The sequence below is a fragment of the Electrophorus electricus genome, chromosome 13 (assembly GCF_013358815.1).
Source record: "Electrophorus electricus isolate fEleEle1 chromosome 13, fEleEle1.pri, whole genome shotgun sequence".
In the NCBI taxonomy this organism is placed as follows: Eukaryota; Metazoa; Chordata; class Actinopteri; order Gymnotiformes; family Gymnotidae; genus Electrophorus; species Electrophorus electricus.
In genome coordinates this window covers 1,447,678-1,468,137 of record NC_049547.1, presented here as the reverse complement: position 1 = coordinate 1,468,137, position 20,460 = coordinate 1,447,678, and the positions used below count along the sequence as shown (strand labels likewise).

At 41.3% G+C, this 20,460-nt stretch overlaps 1 protein-coding gene across 1 annotated transcript in view; it reads right to left on the bottom strand.

The window, feature by feature from the left end:
• The window catches only part of qkia (QKI, KH domain containing, RNA binding a), a 123,074-nt gene that overhangs the window by 58,652 nt on the left and 43,962 nt on the right, over nucleotides 1–20,460 (bottom strand). Inside the window, 1 exon segment of the mRNA XM_035532574.1 lies at nucleotides 18,542–18,841. Coding sequence (XP_035388467.1) covers nucleotides 18,542–18,841 — 300 coding nt within the window.

The following is a 20,460-nucleotide window of genomic DNA, read 5'->3' as shown; positions in this document are numbered from 1 at the left end:
TATGGTGGTCCTCAGACACGATGTTTTCTGGAGACCACGAGAATGTTTCCCCATTCGCTGATATTTACTCATCTAACCAGCAGCCTTTGTGCAAGACAAAAACATCCACAAAATCTATCACAAAATCTAAAGCTATTTGCCATGGAAAGACATTTGATTTTTTTTTTTTTTTTTTTTTTTTTTAAAGGATAAAAACATGAATTTGGTCAATACAGATCTGATTTACATCCTTTTAATGAAAAGTTTGAGTGAAATATCAAACTCGAAATTGTAGCTTTCAGCGCTGAGACTCAGTCCTGATACGAATATGTCTTGTTTTCTTCAATTCTGTAAACCAAAGAAATAAATGACAACCTTAATGGCTTTGATGGGAGTGTATATCCTGCATCGCGCGCTTGTGTGTTGCACAAAACTCACACATCATTACTGCAGCACAGCTGAACTATTTTATTAATAGTTTTTATATCTTGGGTCTTAAGCTGCAATGCTGATCACCATAATCCTCATACAAATAGCTGATGATGAATCTGGCGCTGCATGCAGAGGCTAGAGCACAGGCCGTACACAGATGAGCCGATGAGGGGAGATGTGCTCAGATTATTAGATTAGATTGAGCTGGTTTTAATAGGTTTGTAACATTAGCCTGTCCAGTAATCAAACGCATCCTCTGGGCTGGTACCACAGGGAGGAAAACGGATGCCATTCTCCTGGCACACACCACACAGAAAGACTAGCTAACCTGTAGTGTGTGTGCACAAGTATGTATACAAGAATTATCATATAGAGTTTATATAGAGAGAGAGTGTTTATATATGCCTTACCAGTTTCTGAAGGGTGTGTACAAGGCAAATAAGACGATCCTTTAAGGGGAACCGTTCCAATTGCTTTAAAACAGACAATTTTTAAAAAGATTTTCACCACACAGCTAGCCCATATTAAATAAATCTGTATAAAACACTGGATGTCAGGGTTCATTACACCAAATCCTGCTCAAGAGATCCGCTAAACCCCACGGTGAACTTAAACCCAAATGTCTTACTTTCACTTTGAGATTCAGTTCTGATCTCTTCACGTTGGATACGATCCACTAGTGTCAGTTTTCTCACTTTCCATGCATTCATCCTTCCATTCACTGGATTTGAGAGATTTGAATATTCCTGGTTTTCACCCCTGATAGACCCAGGCAGACATACTGAGTCTTTTTTGTTTGTTATGCCCTGCTAAAGCATATTACCTACAATCACCAGATAGCCAGATCCACCCTCACATTATAAATACAGAATTATAGACATATAGGAAATTAAAAAGTAGATACAAAAGATGTCAGATGTACGAGAATATGAATTAAAGCTAAAGTATGAATAGCTGTCATAATAGCAACAACGCGATGGCATTAAAAAGAGAAATTATGGTTTGGTGCAATTTTATTTTCCCAGCATCTGAATCAATAATGAAAAGTGTGCGATTATCTTTTAGGTGTAGCAGAGACCAGCCAAGATGCCTCCAGAAAAATCCAGTAATCTTTGGTATGGTTGCGTAGCAGATGAAAGCAGCTGGAAAAATGACATCATGTCTTGGGGGTCGAGTCTCAGGAGGACAAGAGAAACCATCTGAGATTTAAAGCTACAACCTGAGGGGAAATTCTCCATTTTAAATGCCCAAGGCTAACTTTTATGCCATGTAGAATGCGGACATAAGATCACATTATGACTATCCATGGGATAATTAAAGTTTTACCATCAAAAAAAGAAAAGCTTGATAACATTGGTTCAAAAACAAAAAAGGGAAAGTAAAAGAAGAACTTACAACCTACAAAGAGCATCCTGGATGTTTATTACGCCAAGGGGATGCTGTTTATAACTTGGAATTTTTAACTAGCTATGCACTTCAACAGAAATATGTTGGCCATTTCCTCCAAGTCTTGCTGTTTTTAAAAAAACAAAACACAAACACCTTCACTTTACACGTCAACAATACTGGGTTTTGGACAGAAACACCCAACAGCCTGTATGAACTAACAGCCTTGTGGTTCTTGATACAGCAGTGTCCTGGTCCTTAACATCGCATGGAAATCACTGGTTCCGCTCATCCATATGAATGTATACCTGGAAGATCAGTCGCTGATATAACTAGGATTAAATGAAGCTGGTGCAGTTTTAATGTTTTGTAAAGTTTACATGGCAGCGGGATTAGTGGTTTCAAATCCAGGATATTTTGTTTTCATCACTGTTGGCTCCAGATGTGATCAGTTAGCAGCGTCACTGTTACCTGCCATAATGTGCTAGCCATTTGTTGTGTGGGACACAGACAACAGCTCTGAAGCACAAAGAAAGAGCTGAAGGGGAGCTGCTGAGCACAGCAGCAGGAGAGAGAGACACTCATCTAGAGTCCGGAGGCAAAAAGCAGTCAGAGCTGCTGTGCTGTTTCAGAGAGACACTCGCCAGTGCAAATCCACCAGAGCACAAATCTGTCTACTACTGTAGGATGAGAGTGTGTGTGTGTGTGTGTGTGTGTGTGTGTGTGTGTGAGTGAGAGAGAGAGTGTGACAGGGAACTGACATGTACAAATCCCTTAGTGATTTCAAACCTTGACTAGAATAGCCCTTACCTCCAGCTCACAGACCAGCAAGCACACACACAATCACAGGAAACACACAACCATACAAAAGCTGCCTGTCACACACAAAGCCCCTCCCTTTCTTTTCTCTCCCTCACCCGCTCTCTTGTTCCTCCAATCAGATTTGACATACTTGAATATTCTGGTTTACTCTTTGAAGCCAAGATGAGAAACACACACCATCCATCATGAACACACCCTGTTTCACATATCAAAAACATTTGCAATGTCACAGCATCCAGAAAAAAAAGACTCAACATGCTAAATCACTTGATTACAGAATGTCAGAGCCAGAAGCCTTTTACTTCACAATGAGGCAGGCAGAACACATTTCCCATATAGCAACATTCATCTAAGCTGATGAACAAACCTGTCTCAGAATTTTACAGCTCAGTTAGCAAGCTAGGCTTCCACCCCTGCGATTTCACAGGCAGACATGCTAACTGGACTTGAATCTAAGAGTTTTGTAGGAGAAGACAGTGACCATATGGATGCGTCTTACCACAAAGCCCACTGCAAGTGGCTTGGTTACACAAACACATCGTTGCATCTACTGTAACTATAACCATGGAGATCACAGATTCCCGCATCACAGCAATTACCCCGTGGCATTCAAAAGCAGCCATGACTGATGTACCTGCCCAAACCACAGGGCATCTGTGGCTCATGGCTGTAATCCTGCCAACACACAGGGTAATCAGATCAGCACTGCCCATTGATCTACAATAAAGAATATACGATAGATCAATAAAGAATGTATAATAGATCAACAAAGAATGCATTATAGATCATTAATGTATAACATCAATAAAGAATGCATTACAGATAATGTATAATAGATCAACAAAGTATTATAGATAAATGTATAATAGATCAATAATTAATGTATTATAGATCAAAGTGTTTTATAGATAATGTATAACAGATTAATAAAAAATGTCAGACCAATAAAGAATACATTATTGATCTGTAATGCAATCAATCAATAAAGTGTATTATAGATAACGTGTATAACAGATCAATAAAGAATTTATAATAGATCAGTAAAGGATGATTATAGATCAATAATGAATGTTTTATAGATAATGTATAAAAATGTGTCATCAATCAATAAAGAATGCATGATAAATCAATGAAGTTATAGATAAATAATGTACAACAGATTAATAAAGAATGCATGATTGATTATGCATTCTTTAGTCATCTATCAACAAAGTATAATAGATAATTAAATAATTTATAATAGATTAGTGTTGCTGCCACATAAGCAAAGAGCAGACTTCCACCACTAAAGGAACAAGAAAGTGAAATCAAGTGATGCCATTACATTCTTTAGAAACTAAAATAACTGTATTGAAAATTCCCTTTAAAATCCACTGAGGTGCTGCAATGCCCCAGCAGGGGAGAGGATAAACCCTGACAGCAGCGTACCTGTGGACGGGGGGGGGGGGGGGGGGGGGGTATGTAATGGAGAGCACAAGGCTACAGTGACTTGAGCTGAAAAATAGATGTGGATGTCACATTGAATTAGATTTCTCATGAGCAGCACAGCGAAAGACAGAGACGTTGAGCATGGCAGACGCAGACAGGTTGTGGGCTCTTGTTTGCAGTTGGACGGCAGGTTTGCTGAGACAGGCAGATGGGGTTGTCACACAAACACCAGAAAATCTGTGACTTTAAACACCTTGCAAACAAACACGCACACAGAGCAAAACCTAACTGCTAACCTCTTTTGCTCTCTGTGCAAACTTCCCAAAGTAGATTTCAGTGAGGGGGTCAAATGGGTGGATGCATCTGTCTGTTCACTGATCTACCACCACTCCTCACTGTAAAAACCCACCTACCTGTGTGTCGGACAGGAGAGATTTATCTACACACAGTGAGTATATACCAACACAGAGAATGGATTAACACACAGACTGTACGTAAAAGACGTTCACTATACGCGCACATTAATGTATTACAGATATCTCTGCATTGTGACATGTATGCCAATAATAATAATAATAATAATAATCCATAATGTTTTCAGTAATATGTTCCCTAGGCCAGTTTATAAGAGCTTTATGCTTCAGGATGGTTTTTATTTCCACATTTTCTTTGTAAGTTGACTTGCATTCAGCTAGATTTTATGGGGGGCATTTTATTTTTAGTTAGTTTATATTTTCTGAATGTTTTTCCTTAGCCATTAGTCTGATCCCAGACCAGTTCGCAGATGTTGAGCAGGTGTAGTCAGCACTACTGCACACTATATGAGTCCTCGCTCATCACAGCTGGAACACACCATACTCAGTTTCTTCAAGAGGAAAACTAAAGTTCTCACAGATTTATTCTAAATTACTTACATTAATGGCAATGATTTATGTTGATTTGCTTTTTATTCTTTTATGTTATTTTTAAGTTATGTATTTTAATGATTTTATGTAATAGTTTAATGATGACTCACCTCCCCATTCCACATGATGACTATTGTTGTCTGGATCTGAAGTCTACACCCAGTTTCCCCCATCACTAGTCATTTTACTCATAGTAGAGGGCAACTGCTTAACATTAAGCCAGTGGTTGGCAACTGAGTAAATCCATAGGGACCGTCACAAAGTCATCCCTTCTATACACACACACACCTCAAAGTAAAAATAAAATTATGCCAGTGCATCTTAATCACAATTAGGGATTGACTGTCCCTAATTGACGGTCATTATTCAGCTCTTCTGAACATTCCATAACGATCTACAGTGAACATTTCATTGAGGCCTATTAATGGAAGACCACCAACAGAGCAACCAATTATAAACACTCCTCACACCCACCAACCAGTCAGTCCAGCAGCGAGAGTTAGAATGAACTGTTCTTGGACACTGATACTTACGTGTGGTGTTTGAACATGGGACATTACTATCTTTCACCTGCGTCCAGGAGTGAGGAGGCATTAGAGCACTTCAAACATGCCAACCCAGAGCTTATTAAAGAAAAAAGACAGAATTGGGCTCAGTAACACCAGCTACTGATGGAAAATGGTGGAGAACAAGATTTGATTTGCGAGTTGGTTCTATTCTGTGCCGACCAGAAATTTGATCAAAACTACCACATTTGAAATCAGACATTGGTGTGTGCACGCACCATGCGTGTGAGGAACACAGATCGCAGGGGGATCAGACGCATTAAAATGGGTCATTGTGCAATTTCCTCAGCCACTTCATCATCTTACCGCACACACAGATGATACGCTATGCTTAAGAGAATAAACCTGAAAAAAAAGACACAGCGAGGTCCTGGACATGTCAGCACACTGGCATCCTCACTCCACATGTGTGTGTGTGTGTGTGTGTGTGTGTGTACACATGTGTATATGCTGATTCGCTGAGAGATCTTGGGCGACACCTGGACATGTACCCAACACTTAATACAATGTACCTGCGCAATCACACAGCTGACCATGCTATTATCTACATGATCATACACATACAGAAGGTGGCATGCTCAGAGTCCAGAGAGCTCCTGCAAAGGTGTGTGCATGCACACATCAAGAGAAGCATGAGAACATCAGATATTTCATTCTGAGGTAGAATATTTAAATTCACTTCAGTTTCAGCAATCGGGGGTGTTTCAGAAACAGGACGAAGGTTCCTCACTCACCTGCTCACAGGGCTACTAATGGTAAACCCCCTGCCCAGGTGTCCATAGATACACAAAAAACTATTCATCAAACTGGGCTTGCAGTAGCTAACTCCACAACACATCTCTCTCCCTCTCCATGACAAACACGTATATAAAATGTTTGGCGCGCTCTCTCACTAATACACACACAGCTGTGGTGTGCAGAACACTCACGATTCATTCTGCAGCAACTGGGCTCGTTTGTCACTTCTGACTCGGTGTGCCTGCCCTCCTCGTTCTCATGACTCCCAGCTGCTGCAGCTACAAACGGCCCTTTCATCTCGCTCCCACCAAAGGCAGTGCGGCCTTCTGCCCTCACGCTTTGGACACACACACACACACACACACACCCCAAATACCCCAAGCCTTCCTCTCCGACCTGCTCAACCCCCCCATACTGAGAGAAGTGTGGGAATAAATGTGTGTATGAGTGAGCTGAAGTTTTTTTTCTGATAGAGACACAATCAGAAGAATTAAATGTTATGATGTACCAAAACAAGCACATTAGGCCAGGAAATGGTAGGGGTGGCTGTGTTGCATCCTCTTTGGTCTAAAAGTACTAAAAACAGGTCTGTTTCATTTCACTGAAGTAGTGTTCTTGATGGACCTTTGAAAGCATCTAAAACACATCACCACTCCCCCAACTAAGCACAGCACACTGGTACAGACAAGGAAATGACTCAAGATAATTTAGGAACTTTCACAGTAATATCAATTATGCCGAAAGGTTGCTAAACGTTCCCTAGAGGGGAAAACACTTTGAAGACCCTCGGATTATGCTCTAGCGTGTGTTTGTAGAGGCAGCAGCCTCGCCCGTTTGAGTCACGGCTGTGCTGGGCGCGTTAATTAACATGAACCTGTTATTCAGCGCGAGGTACAGCGCCGCATGGCTCTCTGCGTATGGCTGGAAAAGCTGCCAAAAAAGGGCCGAATTAGCAAAGTTGCGAACAACACCTGTAACGAGCATTAAAAACAAGTGCACTTCATTACGTGTTTAACGAGAATTCTGAGGGGCACCCTACAGGAACAGCGCATTAACCATCAAAGGTCAGGACCGGGGAGAGTGAACAAGTGAGTGGTATAAAACAAGCCTACACAGAGCACGTCTCGTTTGGCGTGTGGTGCCAGATCAAGTCAGTGCCGGTTAACAAAGACGCCAAATTTGTGTGTACATGTTAGGATGAAGCACACGGACGGATTTAAAAACACTTAACAGGACAGTTACTAAACACCAAAAAACTACCACCTTAGAAATGACAGAACTGATTCAGCTTGTCACTCTGTGACTAAACCAAATCTGTCCACAAAGAGCATCGCAAAGATGGGACTATATTTATGCTTTCTGCATTTGGCAGGTACCCCAATCCAAAGCAATTTACACAAGTGCTTTGCTCCTTCAGCAGGGTTGGCGTTGACAGACTGCTTTCATTTCCATATGGGCACAAAGACACAATTTGGAAGGCACACAAAAGCAGATAGCTAAACATGCTAAATCAGATAATCTGAGATGCATTAAGATTGGGATTAGGTTTTGAGACCTTGTGCAGTCTCCTAGAAAAGGGGAAAATGTAGCTGCTTGAATAAAATTGGATTTAGCACAACTTTTTGGGGGAAAAATTCATCTCGAACAGTGGAAACACTTCTAAACACGAGTTTGTCCAAACTAACCTCTTCCTCGCCATTCTGCAAACTGGGGAAGAGGCTTCCATTCTGGATTACTAAGGTGTGGAAAAGCATCATTAAAATGCAACACTCCAACTTCCTGTTGGGATGGAGACCCATTTGTAAGCACAAATGAAATGTCAAATTTTTTGTCCATTCCTTGACCTAGTTAGGCTGGATATCCCATTTTATTATTTTTTAGCATTCTTGCATTTCAATCTTAAAATGCAGCAAGACCACGTGCCATTTACAGCATTTATCTGACACTTATCCAAACCATCTTAGTTATGACTGAACACAACTTAAGTAATTGAGGGTTAAGGGTCTTGTTCAGGGGCCCAACAGTGGAAACGTGGCAGTGGTGGGACTTGAACTGGCAACCTTCTGATTACTAGTCCAGTACCTTCACCACTGAGCTACCGCATGCCAGGTGCAACACCAGTACCAAATACCGTACTGAAGCTAGATTCTCATGTCCTTTTGATTGATTGATCTTTTTTTCTGAAATTTCCAAAAAGCTGAGTCATGGTTGTTGAGTTGCATACACTTATGGAGAACCACAAGAGTTATTCAAGGAAAGACCCCAGTGAACTAACCTCTTAGCAATTCTTTTATTTAAAAATAAATAAAAATTTTAATCTACACCATTCTATTCAATTACTTTCATAGCAAAAAGCAAAGCCCCATCATGCCTGTATACCAGTTAAAGATTGTTAAATGTTGCTTGCCTACATTACATGCACTGAGCAAATTTTGAACCCACGAAGTTGTTCAAAGCAACATTTAAAACACATAAATGAACCTGCTTTACCAGATAGGACAGAGAAAGGTGCAGATACAAACCTTACCTTCCAGAGCAGTGAAGAGGCAAGCATCAGAACTTGAGCATGAGACTGAGTGATGGTGAGCAGAGCATGCAGGCACAGCAGAAGGGGAGCAGCTTGTAAATACGGAACTTTATTGCACACATTATTTTTCCTTTTTTTGTCGTGAGCATCATGTCATATGATCTCTATTTTCCCCTAAAATATACACAAAACACAAGAGGTAACACAGCAAAAACTAGTTTACATGTTCTTGGAAAACCACACAAAATATCTGAGATTTATCTGAGACTCTCTCAGTGTTTGGCTTTTAATAAAGTACGATACAAATTTAAAAATATATATATGTATGAAATTAACAAAAGTAAAAACAAAATAAAAAAAACTCCAGTTATCAAACCTCCCCAATCCCCTTCGGTTTTTGTTCCTAAAAGATTTGGTAGTAGTTTGTCTTTAACCCCCTGAGTGCCACACACATCAGAATAGTCATCGAACCAGTAGGTTTTAGTCAATGGAGGAATGTTTTCAAAACATCATGTGAGGGCTGATTTTTTATTTTTAAAAAGGCTAGTTGCCTTTTGTCAGAATACATAAGGCCTCAAGGACTTGTGCTAACGAACATTAAAAGGCATGTAATGGTCCGATATATTTTCACAACAGGAACTTGAGAGGGTTTCTGAATTCTTCAAAACTCTAAAGAAGCTAAAAACATATGAAGCTTAAAAATACCACAAATTTAAGTGTTTGTAGTGTATAAAACGAGTTTAGGATTTAAAATGGGCTTTCGGTGCACAAACCACTGATTAAAGCTGCTGACATTATGGCAACGGCAGAGAAAGCGTCAGCAGTGGGTTTATGAGAGGAGAAAAAGCCTGTTGGGCTCTGAGGAAAGATGTGCGTTGGGCCAGGGCTTGAAACGTCTAGCGAAGAAATAATTAACAAATGTTTAATGCTACTGCAGTAATGCTGTTACAATGAGAGACTGCAACTAGTGATTTTGTATTGATTTAAAATTTAGGGTCCTTTTTAATTACACAAATTAATCTTTCCTATTCATTAGTTTAAAAGGTTGATGTGTGAATTACAAGCCATGCTCAGACTCAGGAAGTTAAATAAACCCAAAAACAGCCTCAACGCCCAAGATTCTAGGGCTTGAGAACGGTTTTCATAAATCCCCTGACCCAGGAGGGCCTCCTCAAATGTTCCCGTTACCAAAACCCTGCTTCCCAGCCATGACATCACATCTCCCTCCAACATGTTAGCAGGTTGCTTGCAACAATTAAATTTCTTTTTTTTACCTGTTGTCTGAATCACTCAGTGGGTTAAAGGGATCTAAAAATCAGATTAATAAAAGTTAAAATGTTTGCATGTGTATCAGTTAAAACAGTGAACTGAAGAAAGCTTAAAGGGAAGATTTCAGAGTGGAGAGAGAGAACCCCCCCAAAAAAGAACAGCATCATTAGTAGAGACTGTGCTTGGTGTGTGTTTACAAAGCAACAGAGGAAGCTAAACAAAACCACAAAGGCAAAACAAATGTGTAAATAAAAAGGCGAAGAAAATATGCACTTATGATCCTAGGGGACCTGGACAGTAAGGACACTACCATCGAGTCTCCATGGTAACAAGATATGAGCAGGTCTTTGGGTTTTTGGGTTCTTTTTGGGCTTGGCTGCTTTGTGCTTTGCAAACGTGCTGAACCAGACAGCGTAACGGATGGTGGCCTTCGGATATTCTGAGCTCTAAAAGAAACCGTCAGCACTGAACTGTAAGCAGCCTAGTGGAGGGGTTGTAAAATTCTTAGCGGAGCCGGGATAAATCAAGCCAGTCCTTTCATCGGCAGCCCTGGCGTGAACACCTCAAGCGGGTTTGGCAGGATATGCTGAAAAGTGAAAACTTGCACAGCCCTGCAAGATTTGCAACACTGCAAACTCAGTGTGCATTAATACTAATGCAAGTTGGCAAACTCCATGGACAAAAGGCACCATCTAACAAAACAAATTCAAACAAAAAACGAAATTCAGTCCCTAGTCTTGGGAGTCCAGCTTCAAACCTCCCGGGACATCTAGGACCCGTTTTTGTACCAAGAGTCCAAGAACCCTGGAAAATGTATTAGGTCTAGTCGTTGCATACTGTACTCTTGAGAGCAGTGAGGTGACAGGCAAACAGTGCAAGCTTGTTGGGGGGGGGGGGGGGGGGGGGGCAGACAGCACGTGTTTGGATCAAGGTTTAGACTGTTTCAGCAAGTACAGCAATCTGTACAGCAACACAGGTGAGACTGCATGAGCAGAGTAAGGCCGATCTAGCTCATGCACTCCTAGTTGGTGTGTGCGTGCCCACAAAGACATAGTCAAGTGACCCAGTGTATGAGTGTTTGTCAATCTATAAACACTAGGTGAGAGGGTGTGCGCAAGTGTGTGCATGTGTGTTAGTGGACTCCTTCACTTTCATGTCCAAGTTTAAAGGTGGTCAGAGACTAGTTTTAATGGTGTTAGTCCGTGAACCAGACCAAGGTAGTACATTCAGTAAACAGGTTAAACACAAGACCAATATAAAAATCAGCAAAGTTAGTAAAATTCTTACTAAGAATGTTTTATTAAAATAAATGCTGGGGGGGGGGGGGGGTTAATAAGAAAATTCATCAGCATACACCATGAAAACTAAATGCAAGCATGTCAAAATCCTTACAACAAGAAAAAACAAAAAGTTGCTAATGAGTTAAACAAGTTAAAGATTGGCAATAAATCAAACTAACTGTAGGAAAGGCAACACTCCCGACAAGAGACAGAGCTTCGGAGACAGATGGAAAAGAGCAAAGTAAGGTGAGGAGGTGGACTTCAACCCAAAGAAAGTTGTAGTGGGCTTTTCCAAAAACAAACAAACAAAAAAAAAAAAAGTCAGAAAAGTGATTTATAATACACATATAAAATGAAGTTAGAAAAATACATTAGAAACTTGTAACAATGATTGTAAATTACATTATTATTATACATGTAGTAGGCAGGCAGGAGAATACAAGAGATTTCTCTATACACCTGATGGGGTAAATTGACCTTAAAACAATGACCAACAGCATATAGTAACATCGTAGAGGGCATTTTCTCTTAATACTGTTTCATTTCTGAGTGGTCTTCTCCAACCTCCTGTCTGATATTGCATTATAGTATGTTTTCAAAAAGAAAAGCATCCAACACTGGGGGGGGGGGGGGGGTTTGAAAAAAAAAAAAAAAAAAAGACCTTTCCTGTATAACAGTATGTGAAAGAAGAAAGACTATTAGGGATGGAGATTTAACTCTCACTGCACAACAATCATCTAATTTTATCATCATTTTTTTCTTTTTGCATGATGCATTTAAAACTTCCCATGTGTCAGAAAGGTTGGAATCTGTTAGGATGCGTCAGGGGTTGAGTTAGGTTATAGAGCTCATAACTCAAGTGTTTCGCTGTAAAAATCCCATTCCGTAATGGCATTCATATTTGGCACTGCTCTAGGTATGAGGTGTCTGAACAGCCCAGCCAACACTGCACCAATAATACTTTTTTAAAAAAATGCAAGTCTTGTTCTTAATTGTTTTCACCAGCCTGGACTCCTCCATTAATCTTACACATAGCAACATGTTGCCTTTAAGATACACCGAGGCCTTTTCCAAAGTAAGATCAACTAGCTTTGTTTTTTTCCTGAAAAAATGAATTTTTCATAAAACACTAGCGCTGGAAATTTAGGCAAAGCGGTATACTAATTCAGAAAAAAAAGAAAAAGAAAAAAAAAAAAGAATAAAAATGAGACAAATGTATTAAATGAAAAAACATCCAGTTCTGAACTGCTGAAACGAGGGAGGGTTCACGTTCGATGGCCCTCCCCCAGGACATCACAACTCAAAGATTCATCTCCAAATTTAGATACTTGGTTAATGCATCAGAATGGCAGTTCATTTTAAACAGAATCACAGTTAAAGGATTAAAGACAAGTGATAGTCAAAATTCAAGATTAAAAAAGGGGGAGACAAACTTAAGTTCAAATTTCACAGAGGTGACAAGTTGGGGGCAACGACAGGGACACTGTTAACCTTGGGAAGACGAGTCATGGCACATCTCTAGCTGGTCAGATGACTGCTAATCTTTTTTTTCTTTTTTGCATAGAGTAGATTCAGTGGCACAGCAGTGTGACAGCATCGAACTCAGAAGACTTTTTCCCTCTTTTTTTAAAGCCTCCCCTTCCCCTCTATGCACAGTCATAGCTGCTGTAGGATATTACTCAATAGAATGTAACTTGGAAAAAGAAACGACCATCAATAAGGCACTTTTGTTCTCCTTTAATTCACTTCTCCGGTTGCTACCCTCCTCGCATACTTCAAACCAACATCCCAAACTTCTGGCGGGTATCGGTTTGTTTCCCGGGCCATCAGCCTCCAGTTATACAGCGTCTTCTGTTCAAACTAACTATTTTTTCATCTTTTTTTTCTTGGTTTTTAAATTTTTTTTTTTGTTAACTGCAAGTATAAAAAGCTAAAATTGCCAAAAATATATTTCTTCTCCAGCACCCTGTAAAAGTATCCAATTTTGATCGTTTCAGTATCTTAATATGCAATGACCTATCTACATTTGAATACATTTTTATATATAACGTATGTATAAAGCAATCGGAACAGGCAAACATGGCTTTTAAATCCTAGTTTTTTTTTTTTTCTTGAGGAAAAAGACAAGACGCATCCGGTATCTGAAGAACTACTACTAACGTCAAACTGTGCACGACACATTGTGGATGAGCACATTCAGAACATGCACATGGGGGGAGAGGGGGTGTTTGAGAAGAACTAAATCAAGGAACCAATCCAAATGAACCTCATGCAAGGTGACAGTCCGCCCCCTTACGCTACTTGCACCCTCACACCAAGAGACGAGACTCGGGGCTGGCAAATTCTAGGGGCCTTAGAATTTTAACACTATGGAAAAAACAAACCAAAAAAAGGAAAAGATGAGTAGGTAGAGGATAAGTCCCTCTCCCATCCCCTTCCCGTCCAACTTATCCATAATCCTTAGTGTTACTTGTGTTCATTACTCCCGGAGGAAAAAGGAGCACTGTGGGGAAAAATTTCTCTTTTCATGCTAATTGATTGCATGTCGAACATACACAGGCATGACATCACATCTTTTCAAACCCTAGACTAGAAGAATCCGATCCCTCTGCACTGAGATACATATTCGTGTATGTATATATATATATATATATATATATATATAGATATATATAGTTATTAAATGGAAACCCTTTGGCTAAACACGCACGCAATACTTTTTTTTGTCTTTTGTCTCACAGCTCTATAAACTTCAGGCACTGTTGTAGTGAGGCTGGGGTTTGGACTGGTGGGTACATTCTTGTCCCATCTCTCCAGCCCTAAACATCCTAGACTCACACTACTGAGAATACTCTTCACCACATTCCTTATTAAAGCCCAGTCTTACTGCCCCCTGTTGAGCTGGCACTGGTATTGCAGTTATTAACAATGACAAAACGTTCTACTGTTATATTGACAAATCAGAAAATAAGCAAATAAAAGAAAACTGCACAAATGTCAAATACAAAAAAAAAAAAAAAAGTGTAACAGATCAGAAAACAAAACAGGCTCTCAGCAGTCGGTCATTTTAGCCATGCATTCCAATGTGAGCTAGCTCGCTAGGCACACCCAGAATGTGTCAGCATAGTGAAAACTGAACAGAAAACACACAGCTACACATGAGAACGACAGATTTAACAAGTTCGTGTGAGAATTTTTCCTTTTTCTTGATGTCTGAAAATCTGGATGCTTGGATAAAAAAGGGTTCAAAACAGGTTTCCAGGTTTGAGATTATAATCTGGATCCTGATGGACTATTCGGGGACAAATTAAGAGTGTGGTTGAGACTGCGTCAGTGCGCTTAGGGGAGAGAATCCTACAAGGGGAATTATTGCTTTTGTCTTTTAAAACTCAGTGCAGATTTTTGCTACCAATAGCACACCCAACTAAATGGGACTTTAGGCAAAAAGAAAAAACACAAAAATAAGGGGGTCAATCCAACTCAACACAGTAAAAAGTCTCACAATCGTCACACAACTTGTTGGTTTTGTACTTGGTGTTTGTTCTTATTGTGGTTTGTGTGTGTTAGGGTCACTGTTCGGACAGGTGCCTCTCCCTCAGCGTCCAACAGGCTAGCAAAAGGCAATTACCAGTTAATCAGATCAGCAGGCAGGCTTGGGGCGGCTCATCATTGGGTGAAGAGTTCAGAGGTCAGAGGTCATTTGTTAGTTGCCGGTGGCGGCTAGGTGGTTAGGAACCAAAAAAAAAAAAAAAAAAAAAAAGGAAAAAAGATAGAAAGGATATTAGTTTCAGCAAGAAGAGACTGAAATGACATCATTTTAACAGTAAAATGAATGCAATCTCTTTCAAAATCCCCTTATCACACGGCCAAGAAACAAACAAGCTAAATCTGGTTTAAAAAACATCATGACCGCAGATCTGTCATGATCGGGAAACTAATTGAGCCCCCCAACATGAATCAAAACATTATTAAAATGCCATTGAAGCGTCATAGTGCCCCGTGAAACCACAAACGAAAGCAGAGAAACGTCAGACAAACAGAAAAATACAAACAAATCTAGTAATGTTTTAGTGTCTTTTGGGTTGGAATGCATGTTACAAACAGCGATTAGTGGTAAGGGGACTAGTACTGCTGCGCAATGAATAGTGGGGGGAAAAAGTGAAATTTATTTTTGTCCTCTTTATTTCTCTGTAATTATGTACAATAGCCATAAATACATAAGCTATAAAAATGTCCATTAATATAATAACAGTACCTTTCATATAGCTAAAATATGATACAAAATTATTTCACTGCATTTACCTCTTATTAAAAAAGATTCAGAATGGTTTCTCTAAATGTATGCATGTATAAACATTAGACACAGGAGTTTGAGGTAAACAGGAGTATGAAATGTAATCAAGTTGCCTATGCAGTTTCAACTCCTTGGTTTTCATGAAAATGTATTCAAGTCATAAGGTAGCAAACTGAATTGCTATTTAAAACAATTCTGGTTTTTGGATCTGTCCCAGTAAAAGAATGCATCAAGACACAGCGATTTGTCTCCAGTGCAGGTATAAAATTTGTACATTAGCCAGGTCAGTAACAGAACTCAAAGGTTCATAACTGTACATACGCAAAAGCCTGAACACATAAATGTAAACATATCGTAGTGGGCATTACAGGAGGTATTTGTTTCAGTCATAAAATCCCATCTGAAACAGCAAAAACAGTACAAAAACAAAAAACAAAAAAATAAACAACAAAGTATGGTAGGAGTGTCTTTTCTAACTAACCTCTGTCTGCGGTCACTATCCTTTGGTAAGGATGGACCCGTGTGTCATGTCTCCGCACTTTAGTAGCCATTGCACCTGGATTGTAACATGTCCACAAAGTTAGGGTCACAAGGTTAAACGCCAATCACTTCAGGGAAGAATCACAGGACTCAAAAAGCCTGACAGCCAGACCCGCCCAATCTAGACTCAACTCTGTGGCACAAATCACCTCACAGAGGACTAGAAACTTAAACCAAACCATCATAGAATTCTAAAACCAGAGTTGAAGCTAGATTTGCTAGGTCTGGCCCTGAAGCAGAGGACTTGTATACATTTTTAACACATTTCATATAGTCGTTAGCATAACAAAACTATTTGAAATTTGTGCGGCATATCAACATGGCTATAGTGAGTAGCAAATGCATAGGGAACAGTTATTTTAATAAAAAGCATTTTAACAAATGTATAACTTGGGTCCAAATTTCATCTTAGTTTGACACAGAGGACTCTGAGACAGGGGGACGGGGTGGGGATTGTGGGGAGGTGTGGGGAGGAAAAACATCTAAATAGAAATGGAGGGGGAGGGCACCCCCATGGCCACAAGGTTCTGCAAGTTATCCAAATGTCAAATTCCATGTTTGTAAAAGAGTGGGACCTTGAGTGGTTAAGGACACAGAGCAAAACCTCCTTCACTTCTAGGAAGCGGATGTGAGAGTGGGTATTATAGCAGATATGCTGTTAGGTCTCAGAGGTGCCATCTTTTTTACCTCATGACGGAGAGACAGCGCTCTGTCTTTAGTCTGGTGCTCAGAGCTCACGTTTACATCCTGTCAGACCTGGGTTCAAGTCCCAGGTAGGGTGGCTGCCTTCATTACACCTCTGCTTCCTTGTTTGATCAAAAGCTCACTAACCTTAAAAAGTCAAACTCAATCATCATCTGTCTGGCTCTGTGAATTTGAGATTCCGGAGCTTATGAATGACAGGCACAGGACACACTTAGTGTGACCCCAGCTGGATCCCACTGGGCTAAGCCCAGCTTACATCTCCCGAGGTCAGGTAAATTTACTGCCCCCCCTACAGTGTGCTTGCGTAGTGGCACCCAGGCAGTCGGGTACAAGGAGAGACCTCATGTGTATATGAGATACAACAAGAACAAGGAAAAATGAGAACACAATGAAAGAAAGGAAAAACCTTGTAAGAGAGGTCCCAGGGTCAGTTTTAAGTGTGTGGCAGTGGTAGCTCTGAGGTGTAGGATCGATACACTGTGTGCTTATTTGCCCAGCTCTGAAATGAATCCAGCACGATGAGAATGGTGTGGTTTGAGACCCGGTGCATGTGGAGTGTGTCAAGACTGGGCAAATGTCGCACAGAGTCAGCTCAGCCCCTGTGCCCACACTGAACACAGCTGAACTCCGCCGCCGGTGGCTAGACTGGTGCTTCAAATAATCCATTTCTTTCAAACTTCATTTTAGGTTTAGCCACATTTCATGATGTAATACCTTGGTAACTTGAGTAACCAACATATCCACACACAACAACCACCACCACCACTCCATTCCTTCCAGAGTGTGTGCACTCGCACAAGCAAATGGAGAGGATGACAGAAGGGGAAGAAAAAGAAAAGGCAGTTTCAGATGCACTGAAATAACAGCAATCTGTCTCTTTTTGGCGGGTATGAAAGGGAGACTGGTTTCCCACTCTGTCGTGCCCGCTAGGAGCGCGTGAGTAATTCTCCCCTAACAGGGACGAGGGCTCGAGGTCCAGAGGGCGAGAATAAGAATGGGAAGCAGGGAAAATGCTGGAAGAATTTAATGAACATTCCCAGCAGGGTGGCAGGACTTTGCTATCCACGCCCATGGTGCCTGCGAGAACAGAGGGGAAAGTGATCGAGCCAGCGGCAGGAAGTCGTCAGCAGACGGCCTGACTTGCCTCAGGCCAGATTGGGGGTGGGGGGGGGGGAGCGAAGAGTGCGTGCAAGCAAGCTTAGCACCTGCCACTCTCTGTGCATGCCACTTTGCTTAAAGCTCAGACCTAGTTTTGACTTTCAGAGCCACCAAAGGCAGAAGAGTAAAAATCCCCCCCCCAGTCATATCTTGGCATGATGTGACGTGAAACAAAAAGCCATCCTCCCCACCTGTCTCAGTGGCACCTCTGAGCCTACCCAACACCTGCTCTAGTGCGCGTGGGCTTCCTCCGCCTCCCCAACACCTGTGCTAGTGCACATGGTCTTAGTGCGCCTCCCCAACACCAACGCTAGTGCATGCGTCCTTAGTCTCTCACTCTCAAGACCTGCCCTAGTGCACCTGCCCTCAGCTGCTCAGCACGTATTTACCTTTGAATGAGTCCTGAGCGGGGACTGGGGTCGCCCCGTCCAAAGCAGCCCCGTAAAACAGCCCGGGCGTGGCCTCCTGCTGGCCACCGAAGGGTGTGACACCCAAGCCCCAGGCACGCTTACCTAGGACACCTCCGTGCTCGATGGGATACTCCAGGAGAGAGGTGGGTGCCAGGGCGTATGGGTAGTCATAGGGTGTGGCATAGATGATGCCCGCATCGGGCGTCGGGGGCACCAGGGCTGGGGTGCCGTTGGGCAGCATGGTGGCCATTTGTGTGGGGCGAATGATGTTCATGATGGGTGTCCCTGCTGGGGTCGGGGGGCGGAGAGCAGCTGGAGGGAGCACCTGGCCAGCGGGAGCAGCGATGAGCCGCGGACCCTGAGCTGCCGCAGCCGCTGCTGCAAGAGAGAACGCAAGGTTCGCTGGCATAAGAAAGAAGGGGAGAGAGAGAGAGAGAGAGAGAGAGAGAGAGAGAGAGAGAGAGAGAGAGAGAGAGAGAGAGAGAGAGAGAGAGAGAGAAAGGATTGATGGAAGGACAGTTAAGATGGAATGACCAGGGTGAGAGAAAGGAGAGGGGTTGGGTGGCAAAGCATGTGTAAGAGCAGGAACGGGAGAGGGCAGTGAGCAGATGGAAGAAAAGCAGAAACAGAAAAATGAAAACAGGAACAGGGGGGGGGGGGCAAAAAAAAAAGTCAAATTAGTCATGCAATGATCAACGGTGAACCACAAAAGCACTGAACTAAAACCAAACAAAAAGGAAAACCCCACAACCATCATAACAGTGGATAAATAAATAAAAACAGGGAAGGGGCACTGATCACTAGACGCACAGATCAAATCAAGGCACACAAATCACCATAGTAACTACCCAAACATTCCACAACCCAACAGAAGAAATGACCAAGTCCAGACATAAAAGCTCTTGCCAGCCTGTAGAGGTGCAACCCAAGTGCTCTGCCATGCTGTTAACAAGGTAAGTGTTTATCTTTTATTCTGGCTGCAAGTTGACGGATTTGCCACACATCACACTAAGGGCATTAGTCACAGAAGTGAACAACACAAAGTCTGAAGCCAGTAGGGCATGAAGCGATGCACATGGACAAAAGGAGCCAAAAGGGCCCGGAACAGTACATTGGGAGCGATCAGAATTTTAAAAACAGTGCAATATTGGTTTATAATCTGTACATCCTCTAATCCAATCACTCAGATTAAATTACAAAAGAGACTCTGATCAGAAAAATGCCCAGTCACTAGATTAAGTGTTTTTTTGGGTAAACATTCAAAAATGGTACAAAGAGTTTAGGGATGTTTTAGGTTAGGACTTAAAAAACAAAACAAAAAAAACCAAAAAACAACATTACTTTTTTTTTTTTTTTTTAAGGCTCATCTAAGATGGTTTTTCTTTTTAGTCGAAAAAAAAAAAATTCCTAACAGAAGTGACCCCAACATTGATTACTTGACTAGCAAACACGTACATCGCTGCAGCTCTGGCCTGCAAGATGCACATTTGTCTTCAGACCATTTGTGATTGATGTTTCTTTACTGGGCAGATTTGCCACTGTACGTCATTAGTACGTGAAGGACACACTGTCCTGTGGATCCTACTAATTGAATATCATGTCTGTAAACCTTCTACCCATCTGTGTCCTTGGGATGGATTTTCACGGACAAGTTCAAAACCATTCCCCATGGTCTCAGTCTGTATGCGTCCAAGCAGATTTCATGGTTAAAGATAGAGCTGGGTGAAAGGGATTTAAATTGAGATTGCAATAATTTTGACTAAGTACAATATTTGGTAAATTGATGCGTCTTCAAGACAACCTTAGTTTTGAAGCTCAGCACATTACAAAATTTGGCACATTTTCTCAAGGGAGAAAAAGCAAAAAATAACTTGGAGAATTTTAGAGCTGTAGTATGGCAGACATGGCAGCAAACCCTCTACCTGACCAGCAGCTTTTATGTAGGAACTTGAGCAGAGAAACAATAAAAATCACAATTAAAACCAAAATAATGCAGACAAAAATGAGCAAAGCTTTTGCAA